General features: G+C 39.1%; 1 protein-coding gene across 2 annotated transcripts in view; it reads right to left on the bottom strand.

Moving 5' to 3' along the window:
- Positions 1-237: 237 nt before the first annotated feature.
- pappaa (pregnancy-associated plasma protein A, pappalysin 1a) overlaps positions 238-21094 on the bottom strand; it is a 105440-nt gene continuing 84583 nt past the window's right edge. For both annotated transcript variants that reach the window (XM_039780440.1, XM_039780441.1), the window contains exon 22: positions 238-5588. In XM_039780440.1, coding sequence (XP_039636374.1) covers positions 5484-5588 — 105 coding nt within the window. In that variant the 3' untranslated portion in view covers positions 238-5483. The remainder of the gene's footprint in view (positions 5589-21094) is intronic.

The raw sequence follows: 21094 nt of genomic DNA, 5'->3' as shown, positions 1-21094 counted from the left end.
ACCAAAGAGAGAGGAGGCCATCAGAGGGAGGGAGGGACTACTGAGTCTGATGGCTACCTTTACAGTGTGGTGAAATTCTCAGCAAACACAAAGGCATTGGGATAAGACTCGACAATATACAGTTTGGAGTGAGGAGAAATGAAAGCGATTTGCAGACAAATTTGAAATTAACTTCTCAATGCATAACAAAGATCAGTCAAGTTTGATTATGAAGATCAATTCCAACAGACCCAGAAATGACCATTATGATTTTATTCATCTTGACAACAAATAAATAATTCATGACTCAATGGATAAATTCATGGTTTAGACAACTGACAACAGTGCTTGTACTAAGCCATTATTAACAAATAAATGCTGACAGCGAGTGGTGTGGTAAAGCATCACAGGTCTTTTTTTCTGTCTTGCAGGTGATACTTTGACACAATGCACAACATATTCACGGTTCATCTCTTTGTATAAGTTATGATACAAATCAATCCAAGAGCTACTCCCAAACAGTTAGTACATGGTTTGCAAATACAATCATCATATAATATTATTTACATCTTAAAATATATTTGTTGAGCAATCGGGTACGAAACATCGCAGTAATACCACTAGATATCCACATAATATGTAAATACACTTTTTTTGTACTTCCCACTTAGAAAAAAGGACAAGTCACCTTTTTTATTTATTGAGGGATTAGGAAACATACATAAGTGGACCATTCTATAACCAGAGGCCAGTGAGAGGTACTGTGTTACAATACACAAAGAGAATGTCTTACAACAAGATGGCACATCAGTATTTTTCTCCACAGTGATATGAGCAAACATATTAGGGCTTCAGACACTATTTCTTAAACTCCCCATCACTTTGTAATGACTTAGACACTACAAAGCTTCTGCCATTTTTAGACAAGCAATACAACAACCAGGTGTTAAATTAGAAACAAAGGAGCGACTGTTGATGGAAAATGTGGAGAGGTATCAAAGCCTGTCAAAAAAGACTGCTATACACATCATATTATGTGATAAGCATAGGCTCTAGGTGAGGAGAACTGTGCTCCTTCAGCCTAACTTCAAAAGGCTCTGTAAGCTGGGCAAACACCCTCTCTCATTTTCACAGGGCCAGCTTAACCCTGGCAGCCCTGTGAAGGCATACCTGACAGTGACAGATGAGGCAGTGTGTCGAGGAGGAGTGAGGGAGGGGGCGGTGGGAGTCCCAGAAAGGGATGGCTGCCACCCCCAGGAGAAACTCTGACTCATTGGCCTCGGCTTGTTGCCAGTCAGCGCTGGCCACCCCTGGCCCAGGGGCAGCCACTGTGAGTACACATTTTCACACCTGGACAAATAGCTAGACAGGCCAGGAAAAGCAGCCCACCCATCCCTACCTCTCTCTCTCTGCCCACCTTCTACTTTTCCGCTATCCAAGAACAGTCTATTTGGGGCACCATGGGCTGCCTTCTGACCTACAGTCCTTCTTTCCCTTCATTTATGATCCCTCTCTTTGCCACTTCTCCTGTCCTCGGCTGGCTGTGTACAAATATTCTTTGTGCCTTACACTGGTCTCTTGAAACATAATTTTCTATATTATGGATTCATGTATTTGACGATTATATACTTGGTTCTCTTTTCACAACTCCTAGTACGTATGGTTAATGTGTGCATTTAAAAAAATAAGCAAATAAAGAAAAAAAATAAACTTTACATTCTGGTTTTAAAAGGAAAGAAAAAGATACACTGCACTCAGTAACATTTGAACATGTGGTGAATCCTCATTGGATGCAAGCAGTGTCCATCTACACTTAATGACCAATGAGACAAGTTCTTGTGTGGTTGTGGGCCTGTATGTCTGATCAATGCTTGAAAGCAATGATCACAACAGAGCATGATGACAGAGACAAAATGACAATTTTGACTCACAACCAATAATGTTTTTGTTTATAAGAACAATGTAAAAAATAACTTACATGGACATTAAATATAACTTAAAAAAGTATAACACTCTCAATAAATATTTCTACTATTTACACCATTGTTATGAGATGCACAAATGTCACTAAAATACCAAAAATATAGAAGCAGCAAACATTACAGGCATGAGGTACAGCAAGGGATCCTGTGGTGACTACAGTAGAGAGGTGATGTCCTCATCCAATGCGTAATCTTATACTTCTTTCCATGAATATCTTGGGTAGCTATGGCTTATGGGTACCTTCTCCAATATTAAGAATATAATTTTTCAAGTTGACATGCAGTCACATTCTGTAGCCTTTCTGATAGTAATAACTATCAGTTGTTTTGGTATCCAGACATTGACTAATAAAACAAGTAATGGTTGAGGAGGATATTTTTAAGTTAGTCAAAGTATGTGGAAGCAACGGCAGGTTATGTCCACTCAGTTTATAAAATGAAGGGAAGGATCCAATGACAGATTTTGGATTCATCCATTCAAACGGCTTGAATGGTTCTCCAGTGACCTCAATGGCAGATGATGAACCCCAGTACTGCATGTCATTGGCTTAGTGCAGTGATTGAAGGTCAGTCTCTCCCCACTGGTAACAGTTATATGTAAAGCAGCAGTATCTGGAGTGCTAATATTACGTATAATTTGATAATATCAACATAATACAAGTCTTTTTTTTTTTACAAGGGCTATATATGTTTTCATATCAAGTGTTAAATGCAATCTTCGTAAAGATGTAGCCTTCACAACATCCTAACGAAGTTTCATATTTCATAAAAGTTACAGTCTCTCAAGAGTCATAGAGTTATAATGGGAATTCCTTCATTTAAGCTTTCCCCTCCCCTTTGACATCTCTTGGTTTCTCTGCCAAAATGTACATCTTTAACCTAAGATGATGTACTACACACATCAGGGCAACTAATTTGCGTTGTGTTGATGTGTAACCTATTTTTCTTTTGGGGGAATGGATGGATACATGGTTTATAGTGACAATACCTCCCTACTTCATTGATAACCTCTAATGCAAAGTCAGTTTAGGTTGGAGAGGAGTATATGTTCAGAAACAAATAAAACACTAATGACAGGAAAGCTAATAGCAACACAGGGAGTCAAACGACCGAATATAACATACAGTTTGTTTCAGATCACCATTCTGACAATAGCAGCTTCTAACATTTTTGAAAGATATACTTTTTCTTCTTACATGGAAACTAAAAAAGTGCAGTAACTGAGGTCAATAATACAAACACTGATTAAATATGACAGTTTGTAAAAATGAAATACATGAAAACAAAAACAAAAAAAACTTTTTCAACACTCTTGTCCATCAAGAACATAATAATATTTACATGATATTTTTGATTTTTCTTTATTATTATTTGGTGGAAAATAATACCTTCATGTTCTCTGCATGTTGTTGTAGTTCTTCACTAATATTGGTTTTAAAATGACATGAAGTTGAAATTGAAATTGAAATTGAATGAAATAACTCTTACATTGCCACTTGATGATCTGGAATGCTATAGCAGCCTAATATGAGTCTGAGGGACTGTGCCATTGGCCCAAATTAAATGAAAAGTCGTAATCATGCTGATTGTAACCACAACTATGTTTGCAGCTGACTAAGAACAGCTAATTTTAGGCAAATATGCCACGCAGCCTTAATTGTCAAATGTGCATGAAAAAAAAAAAACTAGTGTACATGTGTCTGGAATGAAGAATAACAAAATACAAATCTATTGTAGCAGCCATATAATCTACTGAAGTTAATTGGTGGGGACGGACACCCGAGTTCACAATACTGAAAAGTGCTGATCAGAACAACCATGGGCACTTTTTACTGCAGAGACAAATGTAACGGTTAAATTAATTACTTAAACACTAGACCAGCAGAGAATCTCAGGGACCTTTGATCATATTGTGACTGCAAGTGCTGTGTTGACATATACATCCAAATGTCATTTTCATGTATAGCATTGTTGCCTGCAGAGCTACAGCTGAGGGTCCAATACTACTGGGAGGGGAGAGAATGAGAGATATGTGTGTCAGATGTGGTCTCCTTCCTCCAATACTGATTCTCACTAAGAGCTATGGCCTGTATCCAACCCTTTAATGCTGTACTCTTGCGTGACTTTGCTGTGCAGTACTGTGCGATCCAAAAAGCCACAGACTCCTGACAAGCATTGACTACATTCTGAACAGGGCTGGGGTCATTTTATTTTCAGTTTAAACATTTTTGAATCTGTGCTTGAGGTAACAAAGTTCTGATTAAGCACTATGAGGGAGTAGTTCAAACTGAAACTAAAATCACCCCAAGCCGAAGTGAGGTGTTAACAATGACATTCTTTAAGTTGTGGTCAATGTATGTAGTATTTTTCTTGAGCAGTTGGGTTAAACGGGAATGACATGTGAGGTTCTGGGTTTTTTAAGGTTCATAGTGCATTTCATATGTGGTGTTTTCAACATGTATTCTCTGAAAGTATTATGGACTAACATGCAAGTGTGAATGAATGCTATAAAGAGATACTGTAAGCAGCAAGGCAGACAAAGCTGTCTACCCCTATTAGATATGATGATATGAAGATGGCAAGTAGCAGCAAACACAGTAGCAGAAGCCATGCTAAAAATGCTTTAATTATGCATTCAGGATTTTGATCTAAGTATAAAATTGTCTTAGGAAATTGTGTGTGTGGTTGGTCAACAATTAGTTGCCATTTTTTGTGTGTGTTTATGTGCATTTTATTTTGGCTTTTGTGTTGAATTTGTGGCTTAAAACAATATGGCTGTCTCATTCCTCACCAAGCTAGGAATAACCTCTATAGCCTCTGATGTGCCTATGAAGAAACACATTACTGAAAAGGACATCGAGATTCAGGATGTCTGACCAGTATGAGACCAGGAATGATATAAGCACAATCGTCTAGCCATCCAGAAAAAATGTTGAACATGCCTTCAAAGTGTCTGAGGATTATTTTTTAACATTTGTCTTGATTTCCTTCATATTTGCAAAACACAGAGCCAACATCAACATAATCCCCCACTTGCACATTTTGATTTACTTTTGGTTCAATCATGTGATTGTAGAGCAAGGTCACTAAAATAGACACCAAAGCCAGCACAAAACTGAACAAAAGGCATGCTACCTAGGCTTGGTTATGTTTTTGTTTAGGTTTTGTTTGTTTTCTTCTTGAAAAAAAAAAAGTCTGCTTCATGTTTTTTTTCTTCTCCTTACTATATATGTTTTTTTTAAATGATATTGCAGGGTTACTTTCCTTTTAGCTGAGAAATGAAGTTTTCTGTGGAGTCTCATGAGTCTCATCCTCTGTTCTAGATCTTTCTGTGATGTGGAGGCAGAGGCATTTCAACTGGTTGGGGTTGCAGTATGAATGGAGAGGTATGCCTGTTAAGCAGCAGGCAGGAAATTGGAGGCCGAGAGGAGGATGAAGGAGGGGTCTGCCTCAGCCACTCTGGCTGTGTCGTGTTGGAGCAAGGGTCCTGGGACGCTGAACAGAGGTCCCTCCTCAGGTTGGTCACCCCAGGGAATAGACATGTTCATCCTTTCTGTTCTCTATAGCATTCAGATCCCGACAGGAGCACTCATCCCGTATGTCACAAGACATGGGGAATGGAATCACCTGAGTGGGAGAGAGAAAGATACTTGCATTCATAAAGCTGTCCTTTCAAAAATATAAAACCATTTTCTGATCTTACACTGCTATGGTTTAGGTTTGGTTAGGTTAAAGTACAAAAATAATGTGGTTAAGATTTAGGAAAGATCATGGTTTGGGTTAAAATGACCACTTAATTAAAGGGTAACTACCGTTTTTTCAACCTGGAACCTATTTTCCCAGGTTTTTGTGTGTAAGTGACTGATAGGAACAACAATCTTTGACAGTGGTCCAGTATTAAAGTGATGGTTCGGAGTAATTCACCCTAGGGTCCTTTGCACCATGACCTCGAGCCAAACACCCCCCCAGAAGCTTTTTTCACCTGGGTCTAACATTGGGAGAGTTAGCGTAGAGTAGCGTTATAAGCTGAATAGCTTAGCAGGGGGCTACGGATTACTCACTTAATAATAATACCAAATGATACAAAACATTAGTAGTAAAAATAGGTTATGCACAAAACATAAAACGGATTGGAAAGATTTTAGCTACACCAGAAGTTTATGTAAATAACACTTGCCTGCTGGCTTCTGCTCTCTGCTGTTGTTGCTGTTGCAGTAAGGAGAGTGTTTAGGGCGCCTACAAACAATCAGAAAAGAGATGCAACAAAAATATTTATTAATTTAACTTTTTTTTTAAAGTAAGTGCTGTAGTATAACTAGCAGGAGACAAGTAATAATTGAGGTAAGTTTGGAGACATTACCTTATTTAATCATTGAATTAATAAATATTTTTGTTGTAACTCTTTTCGGTGTAGTAATTTGTAGACAGCCCTAAGCACTCGTCTAACTGCATGTAGCAGCAGCAGCAACAGAGAGCTGAGGAGAGCAGGCAAGTGTTCATAAACTTCTGGTGTACTTACAAACTTTCCAATCCATCGTTTTATGAGAGCATAACCTATTTGTACTACTTGTAGACGTTTGGTATCATTTCGGGCATTATTAGTGGGGTAACTTACAAGATACAAACGTGGGTCCATTAGCCCCTACGCTAAGCTCTTCAGCTGATAACGCTACTCTAGCTAACTCTCCCAATGTTCGACCCAGGTGAAAAAAGCTTCTGGGGGGGTTTTGGGCTCGAGGTCATGGTGCAAAGGACCCTAGGGTCACTTTAAGCGTGAACGCTGTAAGCGGCAGCCTTGAACCGTGCTGCAAAGTAACAGTATGGGGCATATTATGCATTATCAGTTAGTGTCCACTAAAAGTGCTGTTTTTGCGACTGAAAGGCTTAGATTATTATTCTGTTTCATTATAATGTCTGACAACATTATGGAAAGGATCCCTACAGAGATAGGCCTTTTTAAGACTCTTTAAGACCTTTCTGTTTAACCAGAAACACCTCTGAGGTCGCTAGCGCTAAACCCACCAGACTCCATTTAAAAAAAACAATACTGTTAGCGTTTATAGAGCCAACATATTGTCACATGTAAATTGGTAAACTATGTGTTTATTTAAACCAAAACTAGAGTTGTGATGGTTGGAAAAGTGGAAAGGTGACCTAAAACGGCTTTTCATAGTTTTATTTAGTTTCTGTCTGTCAACTTAGCGTATTTTATGATGAAAAAAATGGTAATTACCCTTTAAGGTTAGGGACCTTTTTTTTCATGTTAACATGTCATGATTTTTTTAAAACAACGTTGACTGTCCTTTGGAAGTGGGAAATGACAGTCTCCCTTGTTAATCCAATGTTTAGTTGACCCATCCATCCACACCGACTTCCTTCCTCTGTGGATGTTGTCCCTCTATATTAAAGTCACTTGAGTCAGACATTCTAATATTTTCCCAAATGTTGTAATGGTGCCACCATTCGATTAGCTTGAATGGAACATGTGATCAAAATTTTAGAAAAAAGTATGAATTGAAATATTTTGTAATTATATAATAACCAGTGGACATACACCACCTAGCTTTACCCATCTCTGTCAGATGCACACACACATGCACACACACACACACACACACACACACACACACACACACACACACCACACACACACACACACACACACACACACACACACACACACACACAAACACAACCTAGCCCACTCTCTTTCTCTTCTCCTAGTAGTTGATGTAGACCAGATTCGGCATGGTTCTCATTAGGCCATTTGTCTCATTTTGTAATGGGTACACAAACTCTGTGTACACAGTGTACCTAAACTCAGAGCTAAACTGTCAGTTGCTGAAGCCTAGTGTTGCCAAAACTGTGGCATCAATTTAGAACGACAAAAGACGAAGAAATTGTGTTGGAGGTGTGCAGTTAGAAGAAAATAATGACAGCCAATGAGAAGTGAAAATTCTTGTCATGGTATGAATGTATGTGACATATATATATATATATATATATATATACATATATAGCGTTTTGGTGCATTTGGCGTTAGTGTTAACTAAATATGTTCGTCAACAACCTTTTTTTCCATGACTAAGACGAGACAATGACGAGACTGCGCCAATGTCCAAAAACGCTAAGACTAAATTTACATGCATTATTGTTGCCGAAAAAAGATGAGACTAAAATGTTTTGCATAAAATAAAAACTAAGATAAAATCTCTCTTCATTTTTGTCTACAATTGTCTCTACTTTTCCATCATGAGATAGAATATTCAGCTGTTAGAAGGGTTGGGTACCAAGACCCAGTGCTAATATGGCACCGACTGGTGCCTTAATGACCGCTAGTTAACACTATACCTGGCAGCAGGTAACGTTAGCCTACCGTTATCTAGTTAACACTACACCTGACAGCAGGTAACGTTAGCCTACTGTTAGCTAGCAGCTGGATTAAACACGGTTAAAAAACTGACAGCTGAACGGTGTAAAGTTTGTCTGTATTTCACTGTAGAGGATTCCAACAGGGGGACGTACGCTGCCGTTGTCTGAAAAACAACACATATGTTGCGTTCACTTCAAACTCGCCTCGCCAGCCTCGTGCTGCATTCAATGTTATTGTAAAATACCATTTTCCTATTCAGTGGTTATTTTTGTCGTTTAACAGGACCACAACTGGTGAAATAAGGAAGAGGTTCGATTTTTATATAACTTTATATAATTTATTTTTATATAACTATTTGACTGAAATGGTTATCAGAAATAATCTCAGAAATAATTTGTTATTTAAAAAAAGACTAAAATGTTTTGACTAAAACTTGACTAAGATATACTGAGTTCTCTTTTGACTAAAACTAGACTAAAATGACAAGACTTTTAGTCAACGAAAACTTGACTAACAAAAAAAGATATGTGAATGACTAAATATGACTAAAACTAACAAGGACAATTGGCACAAGACTAAGACTAAATTAAAAATAGGTGACATAATTAACACTATTTGGCATTCTTACAGACCTATAAAATATCCCAATCTCAGAATATCAGAGAATATAGAGAATATCCCAGTTTCTCTGATAGTCTGATGTCAAAGTAAAATACTGTAGGTGTAAATAGTTGTGGAAGATCACTGGCCATTGCCCCTGGTGTTTGACGTCATTGGATAACGTTGGCAATGCGTCACCAGCACCAGCTGCTGCTGCCTTGTCTGCTTGCCTCTCGGGGGGCCAGCTTCAGCTGTTTGGGTACACAAAATGTGTCCAGGCCAAACAAGGAACACATGTGGTCCAAGTCATGGAAGGCAGGCAGCAGACCAAGGGCATGTCTGCATTTGTGTCCTGGTGGCTTATCAGATCAATGTGTCGGGGCCTGCGGTGTTGCTTTTTCTTGTTAGGGCTGAGTGGTATTGCCTTTTTTGCACAATGGATCTCTGTATACAATGTAAATGTAACAACAATACTGGCCACTGTAACCAACACAGCTACTTAGCTGACATTGTGCCTCATGCCAAACACAGCTATTAGTTCAAAGCTGTCTGGCTGCTATGGGAGGAGTAATTTCCAGGGGAGGGTCATGGGGGTTATTATTTGAATATGAAGTAGTGGCTGTATAAGTACCCAGACTACTACTGTAATGCCATCAAACACATTTCACCATGAGCTAATACTATCTGGGAGGGTTAGTCAGGTTAGGTAATTATTTAATGCATTAGCATTACAATGAGAAAGTAATGAGAATGTCCCATCCACAAAGATGCATCCATGATAATAGTGTCCCTTATATTGCACACCATCAACATCAAAGTTTGGGACTTTGAAGCTGACTCACTCACAATCTCCAAGTCTGTTTTTATAGAAGAAATTGTTTAGTGCTGTGTTGCCAATTTCACATATTTATCTAAAATCACATATTTAAAATAAATAAAAAATAACGAGACCTTCTCATAACTTATCACTTTCTTTTAGTTTTGCTAAAAGTATGTCATGAAATTAAGCACATTTTTATTTGAAAAGCAGTATAAAGTAAATGTAAAATGTTTTAGTTGGTGGTAAACGCACACAGGAAACACCACCAATAGTTTGTGAGAGTCAGTGATTTGTTGACAGCAGGTCTGTGGAAGGACATGGGGGAGCATGTTAGTCAATGAGGAGCAGTGACGCAGGCTCCCCTTTGAAATGGGGTATAAAATAAGTTGTTTGTGTGTTTGTGTGTGTGTGTGTGTGTGTGTACGGGGCGTTCCTCAAAATGAGGCCTACATGTGACGACTTTACAAGCCGAGGGCCGGACACACTTCAGAAACAGCTGTCAACCACATGAACAGTGTTTCCCCCTCCTCGCTCCCACCTGACTCTTTCTCAGTTTAATTACACTATCTCTCACCACTTTCACCTTGTCTGCTTAGAGTCTCTTACTTGCTTTATTACTCCTCTCTCTTTCAGCACACATTCCCATTACCCCTCCCACTACACCTTACTTCCCCTCCAAGGCCACTTCTGTTTATCTCTCTATCTAGAAAATGATGGTGGGTGGCAAATTTGAAATGGTTTCCTTTGACCTTGACCTCCAGGGTGGCTGGGCCAGCTGCCACATCTGGCCCTGACTTGAGGGTTCTCTCAGGGTGGCTGGGAAATGGGAGTGGCTGGCCTTGTGAGCCTGGGGGCCCTCATGCTGCCTCCATGTCCCAGGGCTGGGGGAGGACACCCACTAACTGCAACATGAAAGCCCTTCCATCTCAGGAACAGGTCAAAATAACACAAAGTTCCTCTAATTTTTGTGTGTGCAGTATGTGCGTGTCAGGCTTGTGCTTAAAGGGAAGACGGTGTGTAAGGGGCACAGGCCTGGGGAAAGGGCATCTAGGGATATACAGTATAACACACTATTCATTAGCAAGTAACAGTTAATATTAGAGTGAATTACAACTAGCAACAATTTTGTCAGTCTTCAGGGAATATAGTATAACTTTGTTTTTACTAAGGTTGTTTATATATATATATATCCTTTTAAAATGCAATATTCTCTGTCCACATGTGTTAGGAAACAGACAATACAAAGCACTGCAAAGCAAAATAAAACGTATAGGAACACAAACAGTGAGCGTTGATTGCACCTGCAGTCTCATGATTCCAAACAACCTTGCACGACAGAACTGTCACTTCGGCAGAGATGGCAAAAGTACTCACTTCCCGTACTTAAGTAGAAGTACAGATACTTGTGTTAAATAATACTCTGGTAAAAGTAGAAGTACTGATTTAACTTCTTTACTTAAGTAAAAGTAACAAAGTACAGGCTTTGAAATGTACTTAAAGTATAAAAGTAAAAGTAGCCTTGCGAATTTTTTATGCAAAGCTACCTGGACCACACACGTTACTAGAGTGCAAGATGAGAAACTTCAGTGGACATAAAAACCAGGCTCTTTATATGCCATTGTCTACATTTTAAATGGATGTCTGCCAAACATCACATATATGATTATTGTGACAGAGACTGGGACTCCAGCTTAGTAAGATTCTGACTGAGTAGCAAGATATGAATTCAATTGTGATTCTGTGAGAATTCACAGATCCATACTTGATGCCTCCTAGCCTATCTCAAACATCTCTCTCAGATAAGGCCAGGGATGATTGGGAATGTCTTGCTGCTTGTCTGCCTAATCTCTGGGATCTCCGTTTTCTTCATTTTCAATCATGTCGCCGTCCATACTACTAGTGCTAACGTTACCACCATCATGCTGCAATTATTTGCCGCAAATGAATGCAGAATGCGGCCGAATCTGTCAAGTTGTCTTGTAGTGGTGCGTTACATGCAACGTAGCCTACAATATATTCCCATCCAATTAGATTGAATTCAGTATTGATCACGTGAAAAATAATAACGGTAACTCCAGTGAAATTATTTGAAATTTGCTAGTGAGGACTAGATTAGGACCGTATTTAAAGCTGATGCTGGTTTCAAACTTCGCCCCCCGCCCCCGGGTGTGTCTGTAAAACACGGACAACTTCTCTCTTTTGATGCTTGGGAATGACGTTGCGTGTAGCAACGTGAAACCTAGCTAACAGGTGAAGAACACAAACAACTAAATCACTAGCTAACCTACTTTAACTGTGCAGGAACTATAGACCAATGCAACAACAGGCTTACATGAACTGACAACATAAGTTATTCGACTTACAGTTCTCAAGGACGCACACACACCATCTCAACTGATTATCCTCCGGACAGCAGTCTCTCTTTCTTTTTTTCTCACTTTTTTCTGTGTGGCGCACGCGCCCACTCGCGGTGTGAGGCGCGTGTCCGCGCTATTCTCCGACATTACGACCTCTTGTACAAAACTAAAGTAACGAGCCAATTTTTAAAATGTAAGGAGTAGAAAGTACCGATATTCGTGTTAAAATGTAAGGAGTAAAAGTAAAAAGTCGCCACAAAAAAAAATAGTAAAGTAAAGTAGAAATATCCGAAAAATCTACTTAAGTACAGTAACGAAGTATTTGTACTTCGTTACTTCCCATCTCTGCACTTCGGTCATGGCGTATCACAAAAATTAAAATCAATAGTCAAACTAAATCAGTCACTTGAACCATTGAGTAAAGAGGCTATAGTCTTTGAGGAAAAAATATTTACTGTATATTTAAAACTTGAACAGACGTCTGAATGAGAGAAACTTACACAGTAAGAACAGAATGTTTTAATGGATACGATTAGAACGGAGAGAACGCAACTTAAGAGCAAAATAAGACATACCTGAGTTTGGCAAAATAAGTGTAAGAACTTGGCATCAGCAAACAGCCAAACCCCCTAAGAACTGTGGGGAGTTGATGTACTTTGCCCCTTCCACCCTCACCCCCTACTCCCCACACACAGATACACACAGAAAAGTTAGAAATAAAGGAAGCTATGATATGCTGCTGCTTATTCTGTGATTTGCCATAAGCATTGCATTGTAGTGGCTTGACAAAAAGAAAGAAAGTAAGAAGTTAAGAAAGCAAATCTTAATGCCATACCAAAAAATCCCTCTACTATATGTGCCTGCACCTATCTGTGCCTCAGCCCCTTCCTCCCCTTTAACTGCCCTGGCAGAGCCTTGGCAATGGGAAATAAAGTCAAGTTAGCTGCCCTCAGACATTTAAAAAAAATTAAGAGCTGTTGCTGGCGTGCTTTTGGCATCCAGTTATGTGAATATTTGATGATCATTGATTTTGATGTTAAAGCAGAAATTGAGAGAACAAAAATAATATTATTAATCACTGATAAATACCATACTATCCCTCTATATCTATACATATGTACAAGCTTCAAAAGATGGTCTGTTTGGAATTTGATTTGTGGGGATTATATAGAAATAACTTAAATGTAAATCTGGTTAGCCAAAAACCCAGAGAAGAGAATTACTTTTCAGTTGTTATTTTGAAAGGGCTTTGTCTACATGAATCCCCAACAGAGACAGAGAGGTTAAGTGATCAACTGTGGTTATCATGGACCATCAACTTAGACACAAACATCAATCATGACACATAGCAATCGCATATTAAGCATACTTGTGCCAGACTCAGAGTTGTAAACAGGGGTGAGGGACAAGGAGGGATCTGGGCACTTATTCAAGACCCCACCACCAACACGACAGAAAAACCTACAGGCACATTTAGATTTTTTCTTTTTTAAAAAGCTCAAGCCGTATAACTATATAATCGGTGCCCTGTGCGTACTGCTACCAGCATCCAAGAAAGGAATTCCGTCTGAACTAGGGGGGCTACAAAATGGGTCTTGCGCAGGGAACCCTCATACCCTTGCCTCCTCTCCTCCCTGCCTCTCCAAATTCAGCCAACAGCTTGCAACTATTAAGGGGAGATCCTGTGGTGACCTTACGTGCAGCCAGTCCTTGCACCTTCAAAGCTCCTGGGGTGGACTAATACACAGCAAGTCATCCAGAACTTCTTAATACACAAATATCTACCAAAATAAAAGACGAGAGCAGCATTTGCTGGGAAGGGGAGTAAAAGTAAACGTGCAGCAGAGTTCCATTGCTTTTCACAATATTGCTCTTTTTCTCTTAGTTATTCTAGCTTGTATCTGGATTAAAGTTGAAGTTGACAAGAAAAAAACTGGAAATTAGAAGCAGGAGGAACCTGGCAAACTTTAATAATTGATAATAAACTAATTCCTACAATAGTATTTAGGCATTTTGGGAAAAAGTAGAAATTGTACAAATTTTGTACCTTGAAGACATTTTAATACAATCCAGAAATTATAATTTCATATTGCGCCATTGAATAATTTCAGATTTGAGAGGCATGGTGTTTGATGTTGGCAAAAACTATAAATAATAATAAGGAAGTCACTTAAGCATCTTCTACTAAGGAAGGGTAAGCAGATGTTTTTGTCAGTGTGTTGTGGAATGAAGACATAATAATGGACAGTTGGTTTTAGGTCACAGAGTGAACAAGTGAGGCAGATTAGGATTTGTTTTAACTGTTGGACTCTTTAGACGGACTAATAGGACAAAAAGATAGATGACTCTGGATGCCGAGGGCGATTGTAAGTGTTGTAAAATTTAATTTTGCCCTGTCCTTAATTCCTTTTACCTCATTACGAAAGATCAGAGGGAAAGAGATGTAAAAGGTTTTGGCAGAGGCACAAATGAGAGGTGTGTGTGCATGGATCATATAATATCAGTGTTCTCACGTGCTGTGTTACAAGACAGTGGGGATACCAACAGTGAACAAGATTCCCACTGAGTCACCAAACCTCTTGTGCATAACACCCAGTGGCTGATGTGTCTGTTTGTGTGCTGTATGTGTGTGTGTGTGTGTGTGTGTGTGTATATGTGAGAGTGTGAGAGAGACTGTGAGTGAGACAGAGTGAGAAAAAGAGAATGTGAATGAGTATCTGACAGTGAATGAGTAGGAGAAAGACTGAATGAGAATGAGTAAGTGAATGAGAGTGAGAGGGGGAAAGAAGGACTTGGTACATTAGGTACATTGGTTTATCCTCCTTACTTATCCTTATTTAGTTACTTGACATACAGTATACACTAAGTTAATTAGGTACACCTAGCTACAACTGTTGCAGTCTAAAGTCCTGCAATAAATCATAGCTTCATTCAACTGTATGGTCATTTTGGATGATGGTGAATTGTATTACGTTATACTGACAGATGTTTCTATCTTTTTGTTCATCCCATTTACATCAGTGAGGATAGCAAAATATTAAATACACCTCTCTGTATAATATAATATGTGGTATTGTGACACCACGCCCCTTTGTTCCTACTGAAAATCTTTGAAAAAGGGTCACAAATATATAGTTTAATTTCTCAAAAAAAATAATTTCCTAAAACAACTAAACTTTAGTTTTTATCAAACATTATTTAACAGGATTAAGTAGTGCATTTGTTTGGAATGATTTTCATTCCTTTACACCCACCTAGAAAAAAATCTTTAAAGGAGTCACTCCTCAAACAATTAAATGCAATCCAACTCCACAAACAACTGAATTTATTATTGCACTTTCCATAAATATATGTTTGCTATAGTTGAGCAGGCCTATAAAATTAACTGTAAGAACACAATATAGTACTTTTCTGTGTATAATATAAATGCTAGGACCAGCAATAAATGCAGATAGTACATAGTTGACATCAAGTCACCTCCGCTGTGTCACAGACAACAGAATCTGTAACTACAAATTGTGTTCTGTGTTCAGGAACAATTAAACAAGTTGGGACAAAGTCCTCACTTGTGGTTGGGAGAAGAACAATGATTTCCCGCTAAAGAGGAAAACACTGCCCATCTTTGTCAAGTGTGTTATTCAGCAGCTCAGAGGAGGGAGACTGTCATAAATGAGTTACAGACTCCTTTTGTCATATATTGTGTAATTTTGTTTTGGTTTTAAAGGGTTTTAATCCATCCGTGCCCGCCTGCCACGCATGTGTTCAGTTTAGGAAAAATCAGAATCAGGTGCAAAATACCCTGTTTCTGTTTTAGACAGAGTTGATCAAATAAGGATGACTATGAGAATAGGCATTTCCCAAGAGCAATAAACAACTAAATTCCAATGCCTAACTAAACGCAAGTACCAAAATGATAATAAATATAGAGGAAATTTAAATGTGGACAAAAATATATCAAAGTAATAAAACAACAAGATGAAGTTTTCAGGAATGCTGTCTAGCTAATTATTTAAAACTGGCATTCTAGTTTATAAGAGTTTCTTGTACTTTTATGTATATTAGCCAAAGCATTTAGCAACGTGTGTGCAAGCAAGCAGTATCAATTAGGCAATGGGCTCACAAACTAGCAAGCAAAAGGGATTACATCAAACATCTGGCTTTCCTCTGTTCCCATATCAACGTCACATATCAGCTTAATTCCTTAGTGTTTCCTTTTTGTTTCTCACCCAGTTACTTTCCTTGCCCCTCGCTCCTGGCAGACGATAAATCATATTATGATTGGTTATTTCAGTGCAATTTTTCATATCTTTCCAAATAGTTTCAAGGGGACCTAATAGTGGAAAACACCAGTTAGGCTGCTTTCTTTAAATAATGCCAAGGCAAAATGGCTTCAAGTAGAATTTGGACAAGCAGCCTGGACTTCTTGAGCCCAGCTACAGTATGATTCACTGTATCATACTGTAACAGCCCACTAACTGTTTCAGTGGTTGGAATACTGCTCTTCACACAATCAATATTTGCTTGCGTGATAGAAGTTAGTACCAAGTAGATAATTTGATTCTCCATTTGCCTGTAGTTATTAGTAGTATGTAGGGCTGTCAAACAATACATTTTTTAGGGGTCCAAGCCCGAGGGGGCAAGGGAACCACGTGTTGCAAGGCAACGCGGTTCACGTCTCCAGCGGAGCGTGGAACCCTATTGTTTTTCTACTGGTTTTTCTTCTTCTTACTTATTATTATTCTTCTCCGCCTAAAACTCCGACTGCAGCCTAAACCGTACATGGTGGGGGGGTTTGCCATTTTCAGGACTGGTCCAAAACCCCGCAAGGACCTCAGGCGCAAAAATGGACCCATTTCCACCACTAGGGGGCGCTATAGCAGAAAAAAAACGCATTTGGCCCTATAACTCCCACACCGTACTTCCGACAGTCAAAAACCATACATCTACGCGTTCACTGGATCCAACTGAATCACGTGATATAGGCCACGCCCATTTCCGCCTAGACTTTTATGCGTGAAAAAACGCGATTTATCAAAAACCTACTTTTTCGAACTCCTCCTAGACCGTGCGACCCATCTGCACGAAACTTGGAACCTAGCATCTCCAGACTGACCTGACTAAAAGATATGGAAAGAATTTTTATACGATAAAAATTGCGCATATAACGCACAAACTAATTTGTGTAGCTAACTATGAAAACACCAACTTTGCCATATCTCAGCCAAAGTCAATGCTATCAACGGCAAACTTTAGATTATTGATTGCCATGACCCTCTGGAGGTGTCCCATGCGTTTTAAGAAAATTGGTCACTAGGGGGCGCTACAAGTACAAAAAGTTTATATCTCATGAATGGCTCATCCGATTCATACAAAATTTGATGGGTACCATATCGGGCCAATCCTGAGGCCAACCCTAGAGTGGGGTACTGAGGGATCAAAGTGGGCATGGTCTATGGGACCCAAGGGGACCGAAGTCTAGATATACCACTTACACTAATGTGAACAACTTTAAATTTACAGGGTAGGTGGACAATGGGCCTTGGACCACACCTACCAAAAATTACACATGTGGACCACTAGGTGGCGCTATAATGGATTTTTGTCTTTAACTCCCACATTACACATGGCACATTGGAAATTCTTACATGGACGTGTTCCCTGGATCCAACTGAATCATGTCATATAGGCCACGCCCATTTCTGCTTAAAAGTTTTTTTTCAATATCGCACAATGCGCAATACCAACTTTTGCAAACTCGTCCTAGGCCGTGAGACCGATCTGTACGTAACCTTGTAGATATCATCTCCAGACAAAGCTGACCAAAAGTTATGGAAAGAATTTTGCTACGTTAAAGTGTGCGCATTTGACGACCAAATAAATTTTACTAGCTAGCTACCACACGCATATCATATCATATCTCGGCCAAATTAAATGTTATCAGCAAATAACTTGAGATCATTGTTCAACATACCATTATGATGCTCTGTACCAATTTTGGCTAAGATCGGCCTTTAGGTGTCGCTATAAGCAACGTTTATTTGTATTGGCCAAGAACTTAATGCATTTAAATGGGAAATTTGCAATTGTAATATCTCTGCCACAGTAAAAGCAATCCACACGAAACTTGCTATCCTCGTTCGCATGCCGTTCTGAGGATTTGTTCCAAATTTCGTGAAGATCGGCCATTAGGGGGCGCTATAGTCAACATATATCACTTTGGGCCTTTTAACCCCTTCTGAGGTCGAGCTTGTTGTGTACAACCCCAAACGGCACTTCTGATTCATAACTTTATAACTTCATAATTATAAATAGTCAAAACGTAGGGTCTTTTGGAGCTAACAGCCAACAGTTGCCCCTTTCTGCTGATGTTTTTTTTGTCTTCCTAGCCCTTACAGAAGGTTTTGCATCCACCCTAGAAGTCAGTTGTTCGGGTCTTTGTGAAATGAATCCATACTGTTAAAACCAAGATTGATACACTGTGTGTAAGAAATGTTAATAGTTTGTCCTTTATGAGTTATAATGTTCAAATGGTTTATTTTTGCACTGGATGACTCCAAATATATAGAACTGTAGACGTGTTGCTCGTTCGGCATGCCGTTCTGAGGATTTGTACCGAATTTGGCAAAGATGGGCCATTAGTGGGCGCTATAATCAACGTATAAGAGTTTTGCCCTGTTAATCAATGTTAATGGAATATTTGCAATGGGAATGTATCACAGAGCTTGCAGCTCACACTTCTCCATAATTACTACTGTTTATCTCCTAGCGTTACGATTTGGTTTTCGCTTTCGCGTGCTCGCCTGGTGTTCTACAATAAACAAACTTCCTAACACACCTGACAAAGATTCTACAACCTTCACAGTGGACAAATGTAACTGTTTTCTCCCACTTTTTCAATCCAAAATCAACACCATTCATAGGCGCTGATACCGTGCAATTACACATTGCAGTTGGTGCTAAGTGGAGAGTCTGTCATAGTGTGATTGGTTATGTCAGTGGCATTGATTCTTAATTTCTTCCCACAAAGCTGATCGCGATTACGTGTCAGTTAAACTTTTCATCTCCAATCCTATCTGTATTTGTGAGAAGTGGCGCTGTCCTGAGTTGAAAGCCTACTTTACGGCTTTATTATCGAGTTTGTTTATAGTAGAGAATTGTTAAAGCTAGTCTGTATATGCATGGAGATGAACCGTTAACCACTACATTTGCCACGGCAGAGTACCGCAGACCTTGTGCATCAACCCTCTCGATATTCTCCGACGTTTGCCCCTCGTACGTAATGCTTCAGGTCCCGCATTGGCGCAGATTCCCGGGTCATCGGGGGGCGACTGGCGCGGCTCCCCGGGCGTCGGAGGCGACTGGCGTCGGAGGCGACTGGCATTGGAGGCTTGGGCCCCGTCATAACTGCTTGCAGTTCTAGTTTTAAATTGTGATTAATCGTTAAATTTCTATAGTTAATCGCAATTAATCGCATGTTTTATCACATGATTAAAATTCTATTATTTTGCATTTCAGAACTGTTTTTAAGTACATATTAACAATGGAAAGCAATTCTTACCAGTGTATCTTGTTTGGGAATCAAATGAATGCAAAGAAAGTTACTTTATGAACTTGACTTTAAGATTTGTATTTGTTTAATATTTATTTACTGTAAACAAAAGAAGAAAAAAGAAAAAAAAAGAAGGGTACTAAACAACAGTCAGGAACTTGTTTATTGTTAAAGCCATGGTCAAAATTAAAGATTTAATAATAATGTAATTACTATAACAATAACTTATTTCACCAGTAAATTGCTGTTGAACGACAAAAACAACCACCAGATGGGAAAAGGGTATTTTACAATTACTGTGAATGCACCACAAGGCTACCTGTTTTAAGTGAATGCACCATCTGTGTTGTTTAATTCCGACAACGGCAGCTGCTGCGCTGCAGAGCAGACTGTTACGTCCCTGTGTTGGAATCCTCTACAGTGAAATACAGTCACACTTTACACTGTTAACGTTAGCTGACAGCATTTTAACCATGTTTAATCCAGCTGCTAGCTAAAGGTAGGCTAACGTTACATACTGTCAGGTGTAGTGTAAAGTCAGGCACCGAAATGAGGTACCGAAATGTTCTTTCTTATTCGGTCTCGTTACTACCGTTTAGGTCGGCACGTTTCGACACCCAACCCTACTTACCAGAGTGTGCAGTAACTTCTAAATAATTTTGATTACTCACTGACGTCCAGTGATCACTGGTTGATGAGACAGCGTTTGCACTTTGCACTTTGGTTTCAATAACAGGTCGGCGAGTAGCACTCTCCAAAATAGTGCTTTGCCTGAGCCCACTAGCATCACCCTGAGTCACGTTAACTGTACTATGCTTAGCTCGTAGATAGTAGCTCAAGCTTGACGTGCATCGTGATATTTTAATTTGGCTTTACACAATGTGCATATGGCTTTCGACCAGTGGCGTAATGAGCCAACACCGGGCCCCTATGCAGGATTATTAAGGCGGGCCCCCCTACAACAGCACGTGATTGCAATAAAAGTTGCAATGTCTTTTGTATGTTTGTTGCAATGAAGTTGCAGAAGACAGTGAAAGTTGCAAAAAAAAAGTTGCAATTTTTTTAGGATAGTTCTTTAAAAATAAAAAGGAAACTTGTTTTGGGGAGAATAATAATTATTGCTATTAATTAACTACTCTGGGCTGAGATTTCCTAGGAACCTTACCAAAAAGGCTCAGGATGCTTAAATTGTTGGTATAATATGAAAGTGGCTGGTGGATTTAAGACAAAAAATAATAATTTATTGAATGAATCAAATATGAACATATATGTCACTGTCAGTGGCTTGTTGATCTTTAACATTGTTAGTTAATTTCCTATCCTGGCCACACATACAATCATACGGTTTGATAAAGTACTTATTGGACTTTAACTTACCATTGCACTTACAATAACGAGCATAGCTGTCCTCAATTTAGGTCATTGTGTCATCTC

Source organism: Perca fluviatilis, chromosome 17 (genome assembly GCF_010015445.1).
Source record: "Perca fluviatilis chromosome 17, GENO_Pfluv_1.0, whole genome shotgun sequence".
Taxonomy (NCBI): domain Eukaryota; kingdom Metazoa; phylum Chordata; class Actinopteri; order Perciformes; family Percidae; genus Perca; species Perca fluviatilis.
This window is presented reverse-complemented; position numbering and strand designations above follow the sequence as displayed.